We start from the raw sequence: 24,293 nt of genomic DNA, 5'->3' as shown, positions 1-24,293 counted from the left end.
GTTTAACCACCACTTAAAAAACAATCTTTATTGCGGTATAATTTACATCATCAATTTTAAGTATAATTAGAGGAGTTTGAGAAAATATGTATATATACACACAGCTAACCATCACCATATTCCCCAGATCCCAAAAAGTTCCCTGTGCCTCATCCCAGTCAATCCCCAGCCTCAGGCATTGATCTACCCTATCACTCCAGATGAGTTTTACCTGTTGTAAAAACTTCATAAAAGTGGAATGTATTTATATATATATGAGAATATATATTGTGTGTATGTACAGTGTGTACTCATTTGTGTCTGGCTTCTGTTCACCTGTTTTGGAAAATCATCCATGTTGTGTATCTCCATAGTTTGTTATTTTTACTGCTTAATTGTATTCCATTGTATGGATATACCACAATTCATCTATCTAATCATCTGTTGAACATTTCAGTTGTTTTTAGTTTTTGGCTACTGTGAATAAAGCTGCTATGAACATTTGTGTGGAAATATGTTTTCTATATGTATTTTTTAAAACATTATGTAAATTATACTTATTTATTCCTCTTCTATTTTTTGAGAAAAGTTTTTGTATAAGGTTGGTATTATTTCCTCCTTAATTATTTGATAGAACTTGCCAGTAAAAACTATGGGGTTTTCTCTGTGGGAAGTTTTAAATTATGGATTTGGTTGCTTTAACAGATACAGGACTATTCAGATTTTCTATTTCTTCGTGGGGCAATTTTATCTCTTTGTGCCTTTCAAGGATTGTTTCCATTTCACCTATGTTGCAGAATATATTGGTATGAAGTTGCTCATATGAATCCCCTTTTAATATTTTTAGAATCTGTCCTCATTTTGGCTCCTGATACTGGTAATTTATATCTGCATTTTTTTCCTTGAACAGTATAGGGCAGTTATTGATTTTCTTCAAAGAGCCAGTTTTTGTTTCACTGATTTTTCTCCATTGTTTGTCCATTTTCCATTTATTTCCACCCCTTTCTTCTTCTACTTTGGACTTTATTCTTCTTTTTCAAGTTTCTTAAGGTAGCTTCTTAAGCTTAATTGATTTTAGTTCCTTTCTAACATAAGCACTTCAAGCTATAGATCTCCATCCCACACATTTAGATCTATTGTTTCATTTTCATTTAGCTCCAAATATTCTCTAATTTCCTTTGTGTCTTTGTGAAGTCATATATCAATTAGAAATATGTTAATTTTCACCTAATGGGGACTTCCACAGATATCTTTTATTAATTTAATTCCACTGTGAACAGAGAACATAGTTTTTATGTTTTCATTTCCTCAAAAATTACTGAGACTTATTTTATGCTGCAACCCATTTGTGGTGTATGTTGCATGTATGCTTGAGAAGAATGTGTATTCAGTTATTAGTGAATGAAGTGTTTTATAACTATGAATTAAGCCAAGACAGTTGATAGTATTATTCAAGTCATCTATATCTTTCTTACTTTTCTATCGACTTGTTCTGTCAATTACTAACAGAGGAATGTTGAAATATCCAAATATAATTGTACATTTTCTTGTTCACGTTCAGCTGTTAGTTTTTGCTTTATATATTTTGAGACATTGATATTCAGTGCCTAATTTAGTATTACCTGTTCTGTCTTCTTGATTGATTCCTTTATCATTATGAACTATTGCTCTTCCGCCCTAGCAATATTCCTGTTTTTCTTTTTAAAGTTTATTTGAGAGAGAGAGTGTACATGTGAGCGGGGGAGGGGCAGAGAGAGAGAATCCCAAGCAGGCTCCATGCTGTCAGTACAGAGCCCAATGCAGGACTTGAACTCACGAACTGTGAGATCATGACCCAAGCCAAAACCAAGAGTCGGACACTTAACTGACTGAACCACCTAGGCACCCTTCAATATTCTTGAAGTTTGTCCTTCGTTGATATAATCATTCCCACTTTTCTTATGACACATGTTTATCTAGTATATCTCTTTCTACTCTAACTGTATTTTATAGTGTTTTCCTTGTAGATAGCATTTAATTGTTCTTGCTGTTTAACTCAGAATAATCTCTACCCTTTAATTAGAATGGTTAGGCCATTTACATTTAATGTAATTATTGATATATTTGGGTTTAAATCTTCTTCTTCTTTTTTTTTTTTTTTTTTTTTTTTTTTTTTTTTGGTCCCATCTCTTGTTTACTTTCTTCTTTTTCTGCCATCTTTTTGATTAAATATTTTTCTGGTGTTCCATCTCCAATATTGACCTATTAGCTATACCTCTTTTAAAAATGTTTTTGGTGGTTGCTCTAGGGTTTACAATGCACATCTTTAATTTATCACAGTCTAGCTTTCAGATATCTTTCAAGCTTTCTTCCTAACTCACCAGCAACTCTTCTGTCTCCTTTTCTGGGTTTTCCTTTTTTTCTCTATCTATAAAGGTTAGAGTGGGCCCAATAATCAGGTCCCAGTCCTTTTCTCTTCTCTACCTATGCTGACTCTCTGGGCAATCTTATCCAGTCTCATGGTTTTAAACCCCATCTATATATTCAGTCTTAACTTTTCCCCTGAGCTCTAGATACCTAACTGCTTAAATGACACTACTACTTAGGTTTCCAAAAGGTAACTCAAAGAGCATGTCTGAAGTAAGGGCTTTGATTTTCACTCTCAACACTTCCCTCCCCTCACCCCTGCATAGTCAGCATATTTCAGTTAATGGTATCATTCCATTACTCAGGACAAAAACCTAGGAGTTGGCTGGGAATCCTCTATTGTTTTCCTCTCCTATATTCATCAGTAAGTCCAATAAGACTCTATTCCCAGCATAACTTCTTACTACCCCTGCTACTACCATCCAAGGCTAATGAAGCCACCATCTCTCACTTGGGCTCCCTAAAATAGCCTTCTAATTGATTTCCTTTCCTTCATTCTTGCTGCATGTAGCCTGAGCTCCACACATTAGTTGAAATTATCTTAAAAAAAAAAATACCATTCAGGTATTACCACTTTGCTTAAAACCTTCCAGTGTTTTCCTGTCACACACAATAAAAATCTAGAATCCTTTTGGCCTACATGGTCCTAACACAATTTGGCTCTGACCCACTTTTCTGGCATCATCTCTCCCATGCTCTCCACATTAAATACACAGGCGATCTTGCTGTTCTTAAAACAAGCTGAGCTTTGTCCTGCCTGAGGGCCTTCGTGCTAGCTCTTCCCATTGCCTGGTACCTTCATGGTTCACTCCTTCTCAACATGTATATCTGTGCTTAAATGTCACTTCTGACCAACCCATCTAAAATACTTCCTCACACCCAAGCCACTAATCTCCCCTTACTCTGCTTTATTTTCTTCACAGCATTTACTGCCATTTGAAATTATATTCATTCACTTGTTTTGGTGGTCTTCCTTCTTAGAATGTAAACCTTTAGATAAAAGTGGGGGCATTTTGTTGTTCTGTTCAATGCAGCAGCATCACATGAAGAATAGTATCTGGTATAAAGCTCAACAAATATTTGTTGATTGAATGAATCCACCACATCTGGTTTATTTTCTCAAGGAAAATTATCTTTAGGAGTCAGTAGACTAAAAACACCAGAATGAAAATTTACTTTCTCCTGGTCCCTTCTCTGAAAGTGAATTAAATCTGGTTGTTAGGTGCAATTGTCTTCATTAACATATTTCAGGGTCAGGTTGTATCTACAAAAAGATTTCTCTACTGACTTACCAGGCCAATCCATCCAGAGTGAATGATGCTCTTCAGTCCAAGTTCTGACAGACAAAGTTTTGTCCTGCCCATAGTCTCGCTGTGTACTTCTGATGTGTTGCTGAAGCCTGAAGAAGGTAGAAATCACTCCTTAGGAGGCCCTAACTCAGAACATTTCCTAGTTCAGATGTTTCCTTTCTATTCCAACACTGTCCTAGGTCACCCTTTCCAGTAAGATGGGGTAGCCATGGGACTAAAAGGAGCATCAATCTGATTTTAATGGATACTCATCCTTATTACTTCTGAAGAAAGGCTAAGATACAACTGGCAACTGGAAGATGCCATGAGAAGAGACAAAAAAAATCCCTGCATCTCCCAAGAACTGAAGAAGATGGACTTAATGGAATCCTCATTTGGCCAAGTTGTCAATACATTGACCCAAACTGGTGACAAGAACAAGGCTGTTTGGAGAGAAATTATTGGGACTACATCCAGAAAACAAGGAACAGAGACTGGGCACAGGGTAGGCAGAAGGGAGGGGATGAAGGTAAGCCTCTCAGGATCTCCTAAAGAAAGACTATTGGAAATCCTATAGGAGCTGTGCCACCAATGCACAATTTTCGTTAATTACCTCAATTGTGGCTGTTATTCCCTTAATGAGAAACACAACTTCACTTCTAAGCAGACAGTGGGGCTGGCAGAAAGCTGAAACCTGAAAATCAGCAGATACAGGGCTACATACGGCCCTTACTATTGAAATTAAGCCACATCCAGAACACAGGGGATAGGACTCCAAATAGCTTCAGACAGCAGCCAGCCACACAGGGCCCTCACCAGGCACCGGATGGACGCTCTCTGGACCCGTCAAGAGGCCCAGATCCCAAGTGCTCATTTCAATAACATAAGAAAATAAACATGGGGCTTATTTATAGCTCAGGAAAGGGACTGGGGCAAAAGAACCACTCATTTGGTAATCCACCCTGACGGGGCCAGATAGGATCCAGACCCCCAAGCTCTCTGGTAACAGGGTGAACAGAAATAGGGGCCGGAAGAGGGCCGGCTGCCAGCATCACCAGGTACAATCTTGTAAAGGCCCTGAGAGAAGGGGAAAAGATCTAATACATCATCCCATCTCACCATCCTGGGTCTAAGTGATCTTGCTGCCTCCAGCTCCTAGTTGAGGAAACTGAGGCATGAGAGTGGACTCTCAAGACCAAGGAAGGCTAGGGTTCAACTCAAGGGGAAGGTGCTAAGAGAAGAGGGAAAAAACAAAACAAAACAAAACAAAACAAAACCCTTGCATCCTCCAGACACCGGAGAAGATGGTGTTAACGGAGTCTTCATTTACAGTTGGGACTAAAACGTAGGTATACAGAGTCCTTGGCCACTGATGGGCTCATGCCATCTTACACAGCTCAAGAGCTCCCAGTAGAGTTGGAGCACCTTGAGCTCAGGACAGTCTTATTCAACTCTATTTCCTGGACCCAGCACAGAGTCCAGCAAAAAGTATATTTTGATGAATGATGAATGATTAGAAAAACTCAACGACCCAATAAATGTCCTCTTACCTCACCTGGATCAGTAACTAGTTGGTTGTGCTTCAGCTGTGATTACCAGAAAACCAGGCATTCCTTGAGTTTATTCTTGGGCATAGTTGCTAATGATGTAAGTTGGTGGCTATAAATAAAAGACCAAATAGACATATTCTGAACGGAAGGCTCTTATGGAGGCTTCCATAGGAAAGCACTCTAGATGGAGTGGCTGGTGGTTTGGGTCTAAGACATATGGACTCCAGTCCCTGCTCTGCTGGAACCTCTCAGCCCATGTGCCGCTCCTGAGAGGTTGCAGACAAGAGGGAGCTTTGCTGAGAAGCCTCCGGCAGACACAGCTGGCCTGGTACCTCTCGAGCGCCACACAGGCATCCTTCCCTTTCTTTGTCTTCTGCCTGACAGCTCTGTACCCTTCAGGGGACTGGGAGGAAATGCCACCAAGGGCCCAACCACTTGGGATCAGAAGAAAAGAAAAAGCTCTACCCTGAAAAGGTTGTACGATTGTGGAAATGAAATGCCAGACACAGATGCTGGTGACTCAACTGTTGTTTCTGGAAAATGAAAGAGGCCTGGAAGGCTGAGAGAAGGGGCCAAACTCTCCCAGTCATGTTCCCTGTGATGCCAGCAACAGTGAGTCTGGAATTAAAAAGCCATGGCACAAAGTTGCCTCCTCCCTGAGAACCTGGAAGTCACAAAGCCTGAAGCTGAAACCTGACAGTCCATTTGACACTGACAAAGGCGGATGAGAGGGTGTGGGTTAAGCTTAGAATGCTCCCACCCTAAAGAGAGGGGAAACCTTAAAATTGAGAGTACAGTGCTGTCTCACTTTCCTCCGCCAGGAGAAGGTCAATGAAGACTGTTCGCAGATTGCCAGACCATGCTTGGTTGGCACAATGGGGCCACAAGCTATTCCTGATTTTAACTCAGAAACAGAAAACGGTGTCACTGAATATTCTGAAGGGAAGGCTCTTAGGGAGGCGTGGAACAGAGCAGGGCTGAGGTGAGCAGACCGGCCCCCCAGTTTCACCTGCTGCAGGCCCCGCGGTGGGAAGCTCAAGCTGCTTCCAGAGTCTTCCCGGATGGCAGCTGCCTGCCAATATGGTGAGCACTCCTGCCAGAACGGCTCCTAGGAAGTGGCTGAAGAGGCCGGGGGCCACTGAGCACTCTGTCCCCGCCTCGCTGTGCCACGGCTCCCTGAGGAGCAGCTGCTGCGGCTTCTGCTGCTGCAACAGAAGGCAACCTGGGCCCCAAGAGATGGAGAAGGGAGCCTGCCCCAAGAGAAGCCACCGTCCCCAAAGCGAAGGAGACCCACCAGGCTCAGGATGGGTGGCCGGTGAGAGACCTGCAAGTGCCCAAACCTCTCCCTCCCAGCCGGGCTCCCACGGGACCCTCTCTGACTGCCCCTCTCAGTGCCCAGCCACGAAGTCTCGCCAGAACCGAGCCACTTCCCAAGCGGCCGGCCTCTGCCTTCAGCTACTTAAGAATTCTACCGTCAAAGGGTCTTGAATTTTACCCCAGCAATCATATCTTTTGAGCCTGTGGCTAGAAACCTGCATCTTTTCAAACACTCCTGCCAGAGACGACCATTCCAGGCAGCCGCTGGGGTCACAGGGTTATTAGCAACTCCTTCAACAGAGGACAGCAAAAAAGCGGCTTGCCCCTTCTGGCTCCCAGTCCCGGTCGCACACACCAGCGTGATGCTCACGGCCTCCCAAAGGCAGCAGAGAAACTGGCCCTAAAAGCCACAAGCTGGAAGCACAGTTGGAAGTACATCAGACTTTGGCAGAGCACCGGGATAGTCGGTTTTGAACTTCATGACACCGAGTAAGGAGAAGACACAGTAGAGCATCATTTGCAGGAAAGAACCAGAGATTCTGAGAACAGAAGTTGTTGCTTTCCTCTTCAATTTTCCTAGAGAAGGAGGTTTTTGCCTAAACACGTGTGAGGGCTGGTAAAACACACGAGATAAGAATATTAAGAACTATCTAATGCTAACCAGCAAAAAAGTGTTTCCAATCTTGGCATTCCAAACTGGCTCATCCCAGTTGGGTCCCTGGGGGAAAAGACGAGCGACTCAGTGCACACATTTGGGCCAGGGCCAGGGCCAGCTCAGGTTCATCTTCTGTACAGGCCAGCAGGATGCAATTTCTTAAAAAAGATTTCTTAATCTAAAACCAGCTGTTGTCTGCTGTAGGCCAGAACATGACATTTTAATTAGCATTATTGTTCCGCTTCTGAAACACGGCTCTATGGCATCCCAACGGCAGATGATCCCAACCCAGGCTTATGGGTGAGGGTTGCTGGTGAGCAGCAAATAAATACACAGAGAAAGGGGTGGAGTCCCCAGGCCCCTCGGAATCCATGAATCATGATCCCCTGCTACATTCTCGCCCCGAATTTCTCCCTGTGACCTGCACCACCTGTCTGTTCGTAGGATAGAACCTCCGAGGTTTGTTTCAAGTACCTAGGATATAATACTCATTCTGCAATAGATACTGTTTTATGCTATGTTGCCAGATCTAACCCACAATATTTCTGGGGGTAGTAAGGTGCCTTAAATGGAATTTTAATGCCCTGAGAAGTCCAGTGACTCCTAACAAGGTGATAAAGTTACACTAACAGAGCCCCCTGGGGCTCCCAATCATCTCAGATGGAAGTGGTCCTCTTCCAAAATCAAAGGGCTGACAAAGTTTTTAAAAAGAAAAGAAAGAAAATATTTACCCTCAGAGAGGGAGACCTGGATTACAAGCCAGCCACTAAGACAGAGGATTCAGAGATGGGAAAAAGAGCAGAAAATCTGAGGTGACGATGCTGAGGGAAAAATACCGGGGGTGATATATATGCACGTATACAACGCTCACCCGGTTCTTAGCTTCTGGCAGGGATTTAAATGTGAGGCCCAACCCTTCCACCCACCTTGAATCTTGGAAAAATGGCTAAGGAACCCCAGAAAGGTTAGCAGTACTCATCATCTGTGACAACAGATTTCCGTTCTCTTGGTTTCTATCCTACCATCCCCAGGATAGTGAATATGAGACTAAGCGCCTTCCCATATCCCCTACTGACAAATATAGAATTATTCAAATCAGAAGTATTTATTAGGCACCGGTGTTTGAATGCAACACGAGGAATAATCACAGGTTCCGTGTGTGCACCTGCAACGTGAACAGACGGCGGGGAGCGGGGAGGCATCTTGTCCCTTCTTGTCCATTCCACCAGCACCAGTCCCGGGCTCTTGCTCCTCAGCGTGAGAGAGTAAAACTCATGATTCCCGCTTTCAATTTTGTTACTTCCTGAAGTTTTCTCTGACCTCTCGAAGTCTATAGGAACACATTGGAAGTGATTGTTGTTAAAACTACACGTTTAAAATTGATAGCACAGTAACTCTTCACCTTCGTGTCACTCAAGAGAACAATGGGTGGCATATTAGTGACTTCAACTGGCACACAACTCAGTTTCAGTAATTATAACCATATTCCAAGCAAATTGTTCTGTATTTTGTGTTCTGGGGACATATGTTATGGCTAAAGCCCAAACTGTGGCTAATCTTAATATTAGAGCCAGATAAATCTGTTTCGAATCCATAACATCTAACATTTGCCAGAGTAGATTTGTTCATCAACAGGGCTTAAAGAGGTATAATTCACACATGTGCAGTATTACTAAATGCTGAAATTTAACGATTTAAATATACCGGCAACTATGGCAAAGCAGTTGTTATAGCAGTATTTAACATTAGCCAGAACCTCCCTGGCTAACGTTAAGTTTACACCGAAAGAAGGAGGGAAATTTTGGAATCCCCTTGGGGTGGGGATCACAACTGCCTCGACTTTTACAACACGGTACCAGCTACAGCAACTCAGTGTATGGTTATTATAGGCCCTCTGTTTTTCCCTAAGAATACCTATGAAAAACTGACTGGATCTGATCAAGAAGCAAACAGAGTCCTTTGGAGGTTTGGGGAGACATCTTCTCTTAGAATGTTTACAGCTTGGAGATCTTCTTCTGCTTGAGGCACACGGCACCAGATATTCCTCTTGGCTGTGTGTCCTCCTGGACGTGGTAGGAGGTTTGGAAATAGACTGGAGTTAAGGCCAGAAGATGGAGGTAAAATACACACACACAAAAAACAAAGTTCCTTGGGTTACCAATAATCAGCATTTAAGACATACTATAAAAAGGAATAAAAAATTATTTTAATCATATTAAAAAGCCAAACCAAAGAGGAATGGTTCATGGAATTTACAGGATCCCAATTCAGCACTGGGTGCTCCACCTACACCTGGGTCCAGTGCCTCAGGTCCTAGGGCATGCGTCAAATCCCTCTAAGCTGCTGGGATTTTGTGCCAAATTCTTGGTTTGGCTTTTCCTCCTAAAAACTCACTGATCTGAAAGAGCTAAAGGTGAGATACGGGCACGATTTACATGATTCCCCAGATCGAACATGGTTGACAGGTCTGTCTGCTCTACAGTCTGAGGGTCAGTGAAGTTTCCTTTCAGACTGTTCCCTGCAAACAAAGGGAGCCTGGGCTGCATCTAAACCCAGAGCATGCCACAAAGGCTCCCATTCGGCATTTCCAGCAAGAACCCATCGGGGCTCATAAGAAACACTAGAATAGCGCACGCACCGCTCAAGGTGCTTAGACGCTCTCTTCAGGTTCCAGTTCTCGAGGAAGCAGGTTACGTGTCACAGTCCAGTGTGTCAACTGAAGATCCCCCACACCCTGATATCAGGGTGCCGGGAGGCTGTGCTCCCCTACTTTGTCCACGCGTCACATTCAGACCTCCGTCACTGATGGGTTTCACAAGCTGCCGATGTTGGGGAAGCTCTTCAGTTTCTCGGGAAAGTCATCTTTGTACAGGACAGGGTCAGCTCGGTGCTCCACCACCTTGAGCGGCATCGTCCCGAAGACTGAAGCAAACTTGTTGATGCACTCGGACCTGAAGGGTTTTGGGTGGGCGCGGGGGAGGCAGGTGAAGAGGGAAAGGGGTAAGGAGAAGAGAGAAAATGTTCAAGGGGCCGACAGATGAGAGCAACATACATACACTACTCGATATCAACAAAAGAAATCCAAGTATTGCAAGCCTGCTCCCAGGTTCTTAGAAAAGGTTGGGAGGGTGTGGACACAAGAAGTGATCTGGGGGTGCTGTGACTATTAGTTCAGGGGGAGAGAGTGAACAGAGGATGCTGGCAGGAGGTCACCGGCCTGTGCAGAGGTCAGTCTCTTTCCCCCTCCCCCTCAAATTCCAGTCATTCTTCCCCGTCACTACAAGCAGGCCTCAAACCAAGGTGGATCGGCTGTGAACAATTCTTAACCCCGTCTCTGCCAGCTAAAGAGAGGGCAAAGGGTGGAGAGGGAAGGGGCGCCTGGATCCGAGCTTCAGCTCACCGGAGTTTAAAAAGCAGAAGAGAGGACCTTACACCAGCAGCAACAGAAGGCAGAAGGTAACGGGCAGTGAGGCTCACTTCCAAACAGTAAGCCCTTCACTCGCTCAACCAGCGTTTCTCGAGGGCGATGCCGGAACTGCTGGCCACCCTCCACGAGCTCCTCCCCGAGAGCGGGCCAGCCGCTCCCGTGTCAGAACCAGCAGCAACACGGGCTTAGGGCCAGGGCGGCCCAGCAGCGCTGCAGGAGGGGAGACGCCGGTGTCCTTGACTCCATACCGCCCCCTGAAGCCCATGAGCCATCTCCTCAGAGGTGAGCGGGTCAGGCACGCTGGCGGGAAACGGCTCTGGTCAATCAGGCCAACTGAGTGTGACAGCCGGGTAATGAGGACGCTCCCGCATCCGGACCAGAGGGAAAAACAAGCCCATAAACACCGCTTTTGAAGTCAGGGGGACCTCAAGGATGCATTTCAGAAAGGTCAGCGCTCTCTCCCCTCAAGTCGGGCCCACGGCACCCGACAGCTAGGGTAAGAACACACCAATCGGAGGCAGAACCATTTCCCCAAGAGGGGTGGAAGTCCAAGACCCCGACCAGAAGCCTCTCCTGTCCCGAGACACTGCGAGCTTTGTTTCAAATTATTTCAATCAGTAAGTTTTTATTTGAGTCTTCTGAGCTTGGGGAAGAAACCAATTAATAAAGAAGCCAGTTATCCTCAATTCCTTTCTCTTACTACGTTTCTAAGAGAACGTGTTACCACTTCATTCGGAGCTCTTGGAGCTAATAACATGCCTGTGTCCACCACCACGAATCAACAACTAACACTTATTATGGATTCCAGGCTGCCTTACAAGCGCCCTACATGTATTAGGAACCCACTCCAACCTCCCGACAACCCTAGGGGGTGGGTCCTATGATTATTCCAATTTTCTACTGGGAAGACTGAGAGAGAGAGGGGCTGAGTAGTATGTCCAAAGGCCAAATAACAGTAAGAGGCAGCACCAAACCCAGGCAGTCTGGCTCCTGAGGCTAAAAAATCTTAATTATGAGATGATACAATTTATTTACGAACACAATTCTAGAGTCCAAGTGGAGCGGTTGGAAATTAACGACTTTTGCGCTCCTATGATGTGCCAGATAATTTACAAACACGATTTCATTGATTCCTTAAAGTATCCCCCTTGACATGCCCAACGGCTGGTTTATAGCAGCTTCCTGTTACGGGCCGACAAGTTAAAGCTGAGGCCTGAGCCCCAGAGCTGGAAAGTCCCGGAGCTGGGTGTCCAGCCCAGGCCTGCACTGGCAAGAGAGCCTCTGTACTTTCCCTCAGCCTACCAAAATGCAGAGGCAATGACTTTCCCTCCTGCCACCACTCCTGGGAGACTCGGGAGGTGGAGGCTGAGGTTCCAAACTGAGAGGGGACCCGGGAAAAGACCGAGGCGTGTCCTCAAAGTGCTGCCGAGGAAGCACAACAGCCGCCCTCTCCTCGAGGTACAGGGTCAGGGCAGTGCAGACAAAGTTAGTCTCTCCGAGGTCTTACTTTTGGCAGCTGTTCTGCCTACAAACATGTACAGATTCTTCCAGTTTCCAGTCATTATGCCCGTAGACTCTGGCCAGCAAAGCCCAGCAGGGCCCAACACACAACACAGGTACCGGTGGGTACGTATTAAAGAAGAACCATGGTTCTTGGCAGAGGATAGCGGCTCCCTGGCCCGCTGGAGGAGACTGAGCACAATGTCTCCTCTGTAAACAGATCTGCCAACAGGGCTGGGCCACAGGCAGGAGGCCACTGGGGCTCGGGCCAGCTGACTTGTCGACAGCTGCCCCTGGCTGACCCGGGCCTAGTGAGTGCTTCTTTCTCTCCATGCAGCCTGCGCCGGGGAAGCCGCTGGCTACTCTGAGTGGTGAAGGTCCTTAACTCTCCGGCCAGGTACTGACAGTGCTGTCTACCTTCTTTTCACACAGGGCATCTGGGTTGGGGAACAGGTTGGGGTAGACGGTGAGTCTGGTGGTGGCTGGTAGGTGACTTGCGTTGTTCTGTCAGACGTCCAGCCACCTTGTCAGTAAATGCTCCCCTGGGTTGCTTTTATAATCCAGTACAGACAGGCTGAGAACCACCATTGTCTACCTCTGAAGTGCTGGAAGTGTCTGTGGGAGAAAGGACTAACGGTTTTCTGTTTTCCTTGTAAACACATGCAATTACCTGAAGTAACCGGGAGCCTTTAGGACGAATGCTAGGGAAACTGGGAAGGAAATAATGTTGCCAGGCATCGTGCTACAGGCTTTCATATGTTATTACTTCATTCATCCCCAGCATATAACACGGTATTTGGTACAAAGAGGCTCAATAGATATTTGTTGAACCCATGAATGGACACTGTAATGTGATAGATACTAATACACCCATTTTAGGAGATAAGGAGATGGGAGTTTAGCATAAAGTCAATCAATTGTCTTAAGTCAGATAGCTACTAAGTGACAAATCCATAATTTGAACAAAGACTGGCCTGAATCAGAATACAGTGTTCTTTTTCTTAAGATCAGCACCGTCTGCCATATTCCCTTACCTTGTTGAAGCTATTGGTCAAAATGAACAGTTACATAGCCTTCTGGTTTTCTGGCTCTTAAAGAACTAACAGACCATCCTGGAAATGGATGCTGGCAGTAAAAGCTACTTTCCTACACAACTGTGATTTCTGCTCCAAGACCCCAAATATAAGAATAAATAAGCTTATTAAACCACAAAACCCAACACAAGGTCATAACTTGCAAAGTGGTTAACTTGCTTCACTGTTTTGTGCAAAATGTGAATTTTGCAAAGGGAACTATTAAGAAAAAACAACAAATGAGCCATTCTACAACGGTAACTCCACTTCTGGATCTACCCACGATGGCTTAAATCATGCCTTCCTCCCTCCCGACCTAAGTGCCTTATATAACAATTTAGTGATTCAATCTTTAATCCAAATAGTTTTGCTCCCAGTTTCTGATTTCCAGATTGATTTCCTCTGTTCCCTATCAAATTTCTCAAAAGGGTATTCTACATACACTAACTCTACTTCCTCACCACAGACTCACACTCCATAACCCTTAAGCCCCACTGCTCCATGGCATTATTTTTTTTCAAAGTCACCAATGACCATTTAATTCCAAGATCTTTTCCCAGTCTGCATGTTTCCTGCTCCTCCCTTGCTTCTGTGCACTATAGACCCTGGGTCTCTCCTGGCTTCTCCGGTGGCTGCTTCTCTGTTTTCGTTACTCTTTCTGTCTCCTAAATGTCAGAATTTCTCAAGATTCTGCCCTTGGCTTTTCTTCAGTCAGTGGCCATCTCTGGGAAGATGTCTTTCAGATATCTACCTTTGTTTTCATCTTCTTCCTGAAGGTTCCACATTTCCAACTGCTTGCTCCATATCTACACCTGCACATACAGAGGGAAAGACCCCCAAATCTTCACCAACCTGACTGTTCTCCAACTTTGCCCATGGTTAAAATCTCCTCCCGTCCTTGTTAATTACACTGTTAAAGGTGCAACCATCTGTGTTCCCTCCTCCCTTAGCTGGCCGTCTCCCCCTGACTGTATTATTCACACTGTTGATGGTACTACCACTCTTCCTGACTCGACATCTAAGCTCCCTCTGTCAATTCCTTCTCCATAACCTCAAGTTCTAGCATATCTTCCTTTGGGTGAAAAAGCATCTCTGAATATTTAATCCATCCCTTCCTTTCCACACTCAACTTAGCTCAAGCTTCCCATTTCCATATGTACTTTCGTCAATTTCTTCGCCTTCATTCTACTCTGCACCACTTCCAAATTAATCTCAAAACAATACTTTGATCAAGCTCCGTTGTTCAAAAACTTTCGACGGCATGTCAGAGCCTGAAGAAGTTCGTTCAAGCTCCTTCACTGGGCAGTCCTTCAAGGTCTAGCACCAACAGGACAGAATTCTACACTCTAGCCACACCGGACCCCTAACTGCCTGCCAGATACACCTTCACCCTGATGACTGGAACCTTCAGCCACCTGGTTTCCCCTGCCTGGGATCTTCTCTTCTTGTCCAGTGATCCTAGTGATCTTTGAAGGCTTATTTCAAGTGCCATCTTTTACAAAATTATTCCTAGTAATCAACCTAGTGAGAAGCCACGTCTCTTTCCTCTGACCAATTATAACATTCTGAGCCTCCCTTATGGTACTTATCACATATAGCTTTGGATTGTTACACACACACTGTGTGTGTGTGTGTGTGTGTGTGTGTGTGGCTGTTAATTATAAATTCTGACAGAATCTGATTTAAGCCTAACAACATCTGGGTAGCCACCTATTCTACTTTCAAAAGTCTGTTCCCAACAGGAAGCCCCCACATCTCCCTTAGTTACTGTAGTCAGTGTTTAATAATAATTATATCTAACTTAAATCTCTCTCACCGTACTTTAAGTCTCTTTACATTGGTCATCTCAGCGGTGCTGGAGAAGAGTTGCTTAGCCTTAGCATGAACTTCAAGGCCATTATCAGGCCAACGTTGGTCCCTAAAATTCCTGTCTTACACCATATAACCCCATCATTTTAACTCAGCCTACTCAACAACCAATCGCTTAATGCTATGAATTCTCCCAACACAAAGAATGGAGGTGCGTTTAATAATAATTTCATGTACTCCAATATAACTATAATTGGGGTCTCTTCCAAATGAGCTATGACAGTCATTGTGACTGCCCTTGACTGTGTAGTAACTATGATACCCGTGACAGATATTTCCAAAATCAGAAGAATATGTTATTTCACACTGACAATTAATAAAAGTCATGTCATTTGGGTAAAATATTTATATATGAAAGAGATAAAAGGATTATTTACAGGGTAGGAAAGAAGTAGGAATACGAAGGAGTAAAGCATTATAGAATCCAGGCCAAGTGAAACAACTTTCTGCACAAAAAGATCTTCCAGGCTTTAAGGATTTTAACATGGGGGATCGATTTCAGAAAGACTGCAAGCAGACCCACATGGGACCCGTGGACACCTGCGCTAGATATCTCATTCTCTAAGGGCCACTACAACCTTCCCTGAGTGCACTTTGGTCCCCTGACAGCACTGCTATGGGATGTCCGGGCTTGTTGTCTTATGTAAGGAGCTGCCTTTTGGAAGAATTAGGTTTGATTCAGGAGATGCCAAGCTTGGGGACCTTCGGGATACAAGTGAGAATGGTGAGGTCTAGGGAAAGATTATAACGATCCGAAGGGAAGATGTAGGTTTCCCACTCCTTTTACATCTGTTTCCCTACGAGGCTTAGTATTATGTCTCACACAAAAGTATGCTTGTTGAGTAACTGACTGAATTGAAATAAAAGGAGGATTTCAGAGCTGACCTGCTCCTCTCACTCTGTTAATGTAAAGAGCTGTGCTTTCCATTCTGTTCTTGGTAGGTGTTTGGTCAGAAAAGGTAATTTGTCTCTAGGTTTGGTTTCATTCCTTCTAATCAAACTTTTATTGTCACGTGGAGATACCCTGCAAAACAATGCCGTATTCTCTTGGAATTAACTAGCCTCCACCCAAATGACTGTGGATGGCTGACTGTTAGTCCACATGGAGAATCTGACTTCAGGAGCTTAAGGCCAGCTATATTTTTAAGACCCTTCCAGCCATTACAAATTGAGTGAGTAGCATTCCAAATTAATTCTTTGGGTGACCTGGGCTTGAACTAACCCAATTCCCACAGTGCAAAAGGAGGTGACTATGGCTACCAGCTGCTGTCCTTATATCTCCAACAAGTCCCATAAACAGGCCCAAGGCAGGAAATGGGGATCAGAGGCTAGGGCAGACTTTTGGTTAGAGGCTCGCTCACCTCTCCACCATGTGCGTCTGGTCTAGCGAAAGCCCGTCAATGGCTGTGCACTCAGGACACTTGAATTTCTTTCGCGGTGTTACCTGCCAGAGAAGTACAAAAATACACCTGGCCGTCAGTGCCAAGGACGATAAAATCACGCTTGTGACAACACTCTGCATGCTTCTGTTCTGTAAGCTGAGCTTCCTGCTCTCTCCACACGCACACACACGCGCGTGCGCGCACACACACACCCCTCGCCATTCCTCCATTCAGTTCTGTCTGGCTTGGCCAACGGCACAACTCACAAGGGCCCAATAAAAAAGGCTTGGAGGGCTTTTGCCTTCTGTAACTGGAAAGAAGTGGTGATGACAAGCTCCTTAATTCCTGTTTAATGACTGTTTTCTCACTGCCAAGGTCCTTGTATAAACACCATTTGTTCTTGCAGCCATAAGGGCGATGAAATACAGCTTCCCATAACTTTCACCGTAACCTCGGTTCCAACAGGCACTCTTTTTCCTTCTTCCAGCTAATGGCAAATGCTTTGAGCAGCACCATGCTCCTGAAGGTGCCAGCTTCTTTTGCAATTCCCTTCAATCAGGAAAAAAATCCCATGGTCTCTCGCCCTCTGAATTCTTTTCCCTGACTCTCCCTCCCGCTCTCCCGAACCTTAAACTCCTAATGATTTTCTTAGCAAACCCAGGGAGACTGTTATCCAAACCCAGTGAAGCTAAATAAAGAGCAGAGAGAGGTTGGGCAGGGGGAGAATGCTAGATAACTAAGGTCAGGCTAAGAAGCACACAGATGCCAGAACGACTGTCCAGAGTGAGCAGGCACAGCTAAAATCTCTTGAAGCACATCAAAAAGCAACTCTGGAGATAAGAGGGGTTCCCTTAAAACTAATTTTGTGATTTACATATTGGACTTTTTCTTGCAGTGAGCTGTTGACTAAGTTAGAGGGCAGGGGGAGGACTGGGTCAAGTTTGCAGATTACAGATAGGGACTCTTCCTCTTTTTTAGTCACTTTGGCTTAATCTGACTTCTCCCCTCAATTAACAGCATGAACAAATCAGTGGGGGCCATACCACGCTTCCAATGTACTGCCAGTACGGCAAGACTCCATTATAGGAATCTGTCCTTGAAGCACAGCCCATTTTTATATGGAATCCGAATTCAGAAGGAAAGAAGGTCAGGATGATTCCACTCATAAAAATAAGGAAACTCTCTCTTCGTATCTGGGGATCTGGGTTTGAGCAAAATCTACATTTCAGAAACAGACATCCATTACAGATACAGAGATCCCCATGTGATCCTTGTGTACTCTCAGCTTTTATTTATTTTTTTACTCTTAGCTTTTAATATGTTATGGGAAAGATACTTTTAAAAACGGGTAACCGATATTTTAAAATGTTTAGAAAAACTACAGTTATCATTGCACAAAGTGTACTATCTTCTCTATGTCTATAAAAAATAAAAATCAGCTACTTTAAGAAAGATGTAAGTTGCATGCTTTAACTAACAGATCTAGATTCCCTATCAGCTTTGAGAATAACGTTTTTTAAAAACATGAGTTGTAGATTGACCATTACAGCCTTTATCTCTCATACTGGAGATTAAAAACTGTAACTAAAGAAACTGTATTTTAAAAAAAGAAAATATGTTTAAATTATCAAAGCCTAGCTTCAGCGTTACAATGTGACTGCATCTTAAAGCTAAAAGAGAGCTTAAAGTCATCCAATCCAACACTTCATTTATAGTTATGAGAACTTCTCAGGCTCAGAGGAACAAAGACTTGCCCAAGATCACAAAGTTAGCAGCAGAGCTGGACCAGCAAGCCTCCTACCTTGATGACAGCTTTTCCCGTGACGTTAGCTACCAGGAAGTTCATGGCAATGTCTTCACAGTTCATATGAGCATCCACCCAGTTCTTGATATCCCCAGGCATTTTGTAGGTATACAGGTAATTAAAATACTGTCAGGTAAGACAAAAAGAAGAAAGATGCAAATGGCAGTGGGCCATGGTTGATGGGGCCACTTAATGGTTGATGGTTAAGACAAAGAGTCACTTAATCATATTGTGGAGACAAGCTTTCTCTCATAGGATTAATCACAAGGCTGGTCAGGTGATCAAGTATCTTTAATACTGTCATTCTTTTAAAATTCACCTATTGTTGGGGCACCTAGATGACTCAGCGGGTGAAGCATCCGATTCTTGATTTCGGCTCAGGTCATGATCCCAGGGTCCTGGGATGAAGCATCATGTCAGGCTCCAAGCTGAGGGTGGAGCCTGCTGACGATTCTCTCTCTTCTGGGTCGCCTGGGTGGCTCAGTCGGTTAAGTGCCCGACTTCAGCTCAGGTCATGATCTCACAGTTGTGAATTCAAGCCCGGCAATGGACTCTGTGCTGACAGTGTGGAGCCTACTTGGGATTCCTTCTCTCCCTCTCTCTCTCTGCCCCTCCCTTCCTTGTGTTCTCCCTCTCAAAAATAAACTTAAAAAAAAAAAAGATTCTCTCCCTCTCTCCCCCACTTGTGTGAGCTCTCTCTGTCTCAAAACCCCAAATAAATAAATAACATAAAAAATAAAAATCACCTATTATAAGCAGCGTAGGTAGAGCATGAAGCCCTTGAATGCAGATGCTTCAGACTCATGTTCCATGTATTTAATAAGTAAAATATCATTCAGAGACACACTGTATATGGATCGCTACCAAATTCTTTTCCTTGAGTCACAATGCTCAATCCTCTTTGCTACATTCTCCCCGCAGATTGAAAACAGACAGACATAAATTAATGGTGGACTGACACTGCAAAGGTATGTGTTTTTTTTTTAAGTTTATTTTTATTTATTTTTGAGAAAGATACAGAGAGTAAGTGGGGGGGGGGGAGAAGGAAATGGGAGGGAGGGAAGGAAAGGGAGGGAGAGAGACAGAAAGAGAGAGAGACAGAGAGAGAGAGAGAGAGAGAGAGACAGAATTCCAAGCAGACTCCACACTGTCAGCACATAGCCTGATGCAGGGCTCAAACTCACAAACTATGAGATCATGACCTGAGCTGACATCAAGAGTCTGACGCTTAACCGACTGAGCCACCTGGCACCCCAGTATGTGTTTTTTAAAGTAAAATACATATGAGGCAATTCTGCTACTTCCATCACTTACATGTATGAAATAGTGTGGACATTCATGGAGAAAAAAGTGCACACACCGTACTACCATAAACTCCAAGAATTATAAACATTTATTTATTTATTGGCAAGAACAAAAACCCATTTCTAAATTCAGAGCCCTGAAAAATACACAGCAGTGCCGAGATACCAACAAGCAATCACTACAATACAGCTCGTTAACTTAACTACACTGGGGTGGACAGACACACAGATGTTCTCCTGGCATCAGTACCTTGTGCTACTGCTGACAACAGACAAGTTGTTAGAGTTCAATTAAACTATACACTCCCAGGGGCACTCAATCATCAAACCGAATATTCTAAAGTCCAATACGCACTCTTCAACCTCTCCCTAGTAAAAAAAGTCAAACACATGAGGTGACAATTCTCAGAAGAGAGGAAACACAAAAGACACAAGAGGAATTTCAACCACAATAATCAAATCAGAGTGAAAACAGTAAGATCCGTCTTCACTTATCAAAACAGCTTCAGTTTGATTTTTCTCTTTTTACATATTTCATGCAAGGAGGGGTAACAGTAAGATAGTTTTATATTTTGCTGGGTGTGCAAATTGGCGCAAACAATGCTCAAAACAACAAATATATACATCAAAACCTCCCCAAAATGTTCATTCCCTTTGATGTAATTCTACTTCTAGAAATCTATCACAAGCACAATTATGAAAATGGATACTGATCACTATTTAAGCATTAGATATTAAGCTTATCTAAAATAGCAAAACAAACCAAAACAAAAAAACCAAAAGCAAAAAACACAAAGGGTGCCTGGATAGCTCAATCAGCTGAGCGCTCAACTCTTGATTTCGGCTCAGGTCGTGATGCTGGGGGTCGTGGGACCGACACTGAGCTTGGATCCTGCTTAAGATTCTCTCTCTGCCTCTGCTCCTCTCTCCCACTCATATACTCTCTCTCTCTCAACAAAAAAAGTAAAATAAATAAATAAATAAAATAGCAAATAAAAAATTAGACACAATCTAAACATCTAGTGATAGAAAAATAGTTACACATGATTTATGGAATATTAATACAATAGCATATTAGCAGTTATGTTACGAAGAAATGTTAATGTTAAAAAAACTCATAATACATGCAAAAAGCAGACTAATGAGAATATTTACAACAGTCTGCGTACGTGAATAAGTAAATAAATAAAAGGCAAACCGCAAAAAACATCCATACGGTAACAATGATTGTCTCTGAGTGATGGGACTACAGGTGACTTTTCTTCTATGATAACATTTGTTCTGAATTTTCCATATTTGCTAATAGCAGTATATGCGTTATCTGTATAATAAGAAATATAACTAAAAAAATCACACAACATGGCCTTTCTTCCTTAACTAGTGTAGTTGACATACAACACGACACGGCCTTCGTAAGCCCTCTGACTAGAACACTTTTCCTAAACTCAGCAAAAATTCAACTGGGCCGAACAGAACAAACAGCATGCGCTCAGTTGGGTCACCTCAGACCCACCTGCCCCCGCCTGCTGCCCCCCTCTTACCTTGTGATAAAACGCTGCCCCCGTGAGCACCATGGATACCTCATTGGTCCACTCCGACTCATACTTCCACTTATTCATCTCATGGTCCCAGAGATGCAGACGACCTGGGTAACCCACCAACCGGTCAGGAAATTCCCGCCACACCTAAGGCAAGAAATACATCAACAATCAATTCCCAGTTCAGACGACGACCGAGCACAGTGCTAAGTTATACACGTGGTATGCAGACTCGCCAGGCTGAACTCTTCACCAGCTCAGATCAGAATGCACCCCTGAAGATGTTCAATTAAACAGGTGCTAGTTATTCCGTCAATACTCAAAGACAGATGCGGATTCTAACTTCCTCCAAATCTTCCTGCGGTTGCTTGAAAATAGCTTACTGAGGGGCGCCTGGGTGGCTCAGTCGGTTGAGCGTCCGACTTCAGCTCAGGTCATGATCTCACAGTCTGTGAGTTCGAGCCCCGCCATCAGGCTCTGTGCTGACAGCTCAGAGCCTGGAGCCTGCTTCACATTCTGGGTCTCCCTCTCTCTCTGCCCCTCCCCTGCTCATGTTCTGTCTCTCTCTGTCTCAAAAATAAGTAAAAAAAAGTTAAAAAAAAAAAAAAAAGAGAAAATAGCTTACTGAATTGGGCTAAGGTAGGTAATCCCTTAACAAATGATTATGGAAATAGGTTCCATTTTTAATGAATGCACACATGAAGAATAAATGAAACCGTGCAACTCAACTGTCCTAGTTTATATTAAATTTGGCAATTGTGAAACCTTAGAAAGTCTCTGTTTCTTAAAAAACAAAACAAAACAAAACAAAACAATTTCTCTGGAGCACACAGCCATTCCTATGGCCTTTTAGAAGCCTCATGTGTAGAGAATGTGCCTGATTCTATAACGTAACACACTGAAAACAACAACTTGAATTCCACATTTGGAAAGGTTCTTAGATACGGTTTTGTGAAACAAAATTTGGTATACTGGGGGTGGGGTACCTCCAATGATCTTTCCCCTGTATTTCTGTGTAAGTTAGTTTAACCTTTAAAAAAGAGGAAGTGTGTATCGTTAAGGAGTATTGACAATTTACCAGCTGTTCATGCTGCCACGTCTCAGCACCATGATTCCTCATCCTTTACCAGGCCTCTAAGCCTCCTGAGGGTCCAGTCCTGTGCCCTATTCTTTAAACTCTCTAATTTCAACTAGTTTTCATCCCTTTAAATACCTTCTATAATCTACTGACCTCTAAATTTGTTTGGCCCAGAATGTTCCAGAGATAACCAACTACTTCCTTAATATCTTCCACTGGATAAACAGGCATCTCAAACTTAACATGGCCAACACGTAACTCTTGATTCCATATCCCCAGATGAGCCGTTCTCTCAATCTTCTCATCTCAATAAATCGGCTACCTGACTGCCCCAGCCCAAAAGCTACGAGACAGCCTTTATTCCTTCCTTTCCTGCTTCCCCACACCCCATCCATCAGCAAGTCCTGCTGGCTCTACTTCTGACCACCTCTTGCCAATTCTCCCACCCCTCTCTCTAGCCCAAACCACCATCCTCTCTCACCTAGACTGTTGTTAACAGGGCTCTAACTCATCTCCTTGCTTCCACTCTCACCCTTCCAGACCATTATTTATAGAGTATCTCTAAGAGGACTATTCCTAAAAGAATATTAGAGTACAGATGGTCCCTAACTTAGGATAGTTCAACTTACGGTTTTTTGACATTTACAATGGTGCAAAAGCAATACGCATTCAGTAGAAACCGTATTTCGAATTTTTTGCATTTGGATCTTGTCCTGGGCTAGCAATCTGCAGCTTCCAGTCACCATGCAACCACGGGGTCCACAATCTATATATCTAGAGCCATCCTGTACCCAGGCAACTATTCTGTTTTTCGCTTTCAGTACAGCATTCAATAAATTACACAAGGTGCTCAACTTTATAGGCTCTGTGTTAGATGATTGTGCCCAACTGTAGGCTAATGTAAGTGTTCTGAGCACCTTTTAGGGTAGAATAGGCTAAGCTGGGATGTTTGGTAAATCAGGTTTACTAAATGCATTTTCAACTTACAATGGGCTTATCAGGTAACCCTATGGCAAGTTGAGAAAAATCTGTACTCTATACAGGGTAACTCAGCCAACAGGCTGTATCCCATTGTGTGTGTGTGTGTGTGTGTGTGTGTGTGTGTGTGTGTGTATACATATATATGTGTATGTATATATATATGTGTGTGTATATATACACATATATATATATACACATGTATATATATATACATACACATATATACATATATATACACATATATACATCTTAATATATATATACACACACACACATATATATATATATATACATATATATATACACATATATACATCTTAATATTATCTTCATCATATATGTCCCCGCATATATATGTCATATGGTCACATGCTGCAGCAAGCAGAGGCTTCCTCAATGCCTAGGTGTCACTGAGTCCAGGGAGGATGTGTCATTGCTTACCCAGAGGCACAGCCAGTGGGCCAGCGCCCCCCGCCCCTTCTGTAGTTTGCTAGGGCTAGTGGAACAGACTCACCACACCAGGCGGCTTAAAGCAACAGAAATCTAGAAGTCTGAAGTCAAGGTGCTGGCAGAGCCATGCTCCCTTCTGACACCTATAGGGGAAGGATGCTTCCTTGCTGTTCAGCTGCATTTGGCTGTCCATCTTGGGTCTTTCTAGGCTTGTAGGTGCATCACTCCTAACCTCTGTCTTCGTATGGCCCTCCTCCCTCTGTGTGTGTGTCTCTGGGCCCAAAATTTTCCTTTTTATAGGGATACCAGTCCAACTGGATTAGAGCCCACCCCAATGACCTCATTTTAACTTTATTACCGGAGAAGATCCTATTTCCAAATAAGGTTGCTAAGGGTTAAGATTTCAACATATCTTTCTTAGAGGGACACACTTCAACCCAACACCCCCAAAATCTTTAAGAAATGCTATAGCTCTGAAACAAAACAAAGAATGGGTTCCCATGACCAGAATAACAGCCAAATTCCTTAGCATATTCTGAAGGGTGCACCCACTCTCCAACCTCTTCTACCATGTTCTTCCACATTTCAGTGGCCTTTCTGTTCTTTAATCCTAACCTCTGTGTCTTTTTCTTCTGACGGGGATATTGTCCCAGCTCTTCAAAAAGCTGGTTCTTGCTCATCAGTGAGGTCT

General features: G+C 43.6%; 1 protein-coding gene across 5 annotated transcripts in view; it reads right to left on the bottom strand.

Annotated features, from left to right (window-relative positions):
* Positions 1–8,282: 8,282 nt before the first annotated feature.
* EXT2 (exostosin glycosyltransferase 2) overlaps positions 8,283–24,293 on the bottom strand; it is a 145,312-nt gene continuing 129,301 nt past the window's right edge. For 3 of the 5 annotated variants that reach the window (XM_042907045.1, XM_042907044.1, XM_042907043.1), the window contains exons 11-14: positions 21,097–21,240; positions 18,249–18,377; positions 16,427–16,509; positions 8,283–10,147 (exon numbers count right to left, since the gene is read on the bottom strand). In XM_042907045.1, coding sequence (XP_042762979.1) covers positions 10,009–10,147; positions 16,427–16,509; positions 18,249–18,377; positions 21,097–21,240 — 495 coding nt within the window. In that variant the 3' untranslated portion in view covers positions 8,283–10,008. The remainder of the gene's footprint in view (positions 10,148–16,426; positions 16,510–18,248; positions 18,378–21,096; positions 21,241–24,293) is intronic. The other 2 variants (XR_006194093.1, XR_006194094.1) reach the window with 2 other exon arrangements.

This window comes from Panthera leo, chromosome D1, assembly GCF_018350215.1.
Source record: "Panthera leo isolate Ple1 chromosome D1, P.leo_Ple1_pat1.1, whole genome shotgun sequence".
In the NCBI taxonomy this organism is placed as follows: domain Eukaryota; kingdom Metazoa; phylum Chordata; class Mammalia; order Carnivora; family Felidae; genus Panthera; species Panthera leo.
Note: the sequence above shows the minus strand (reverse complement) of the source record. Positions and strands in the feature narration are given on the sequence as shown.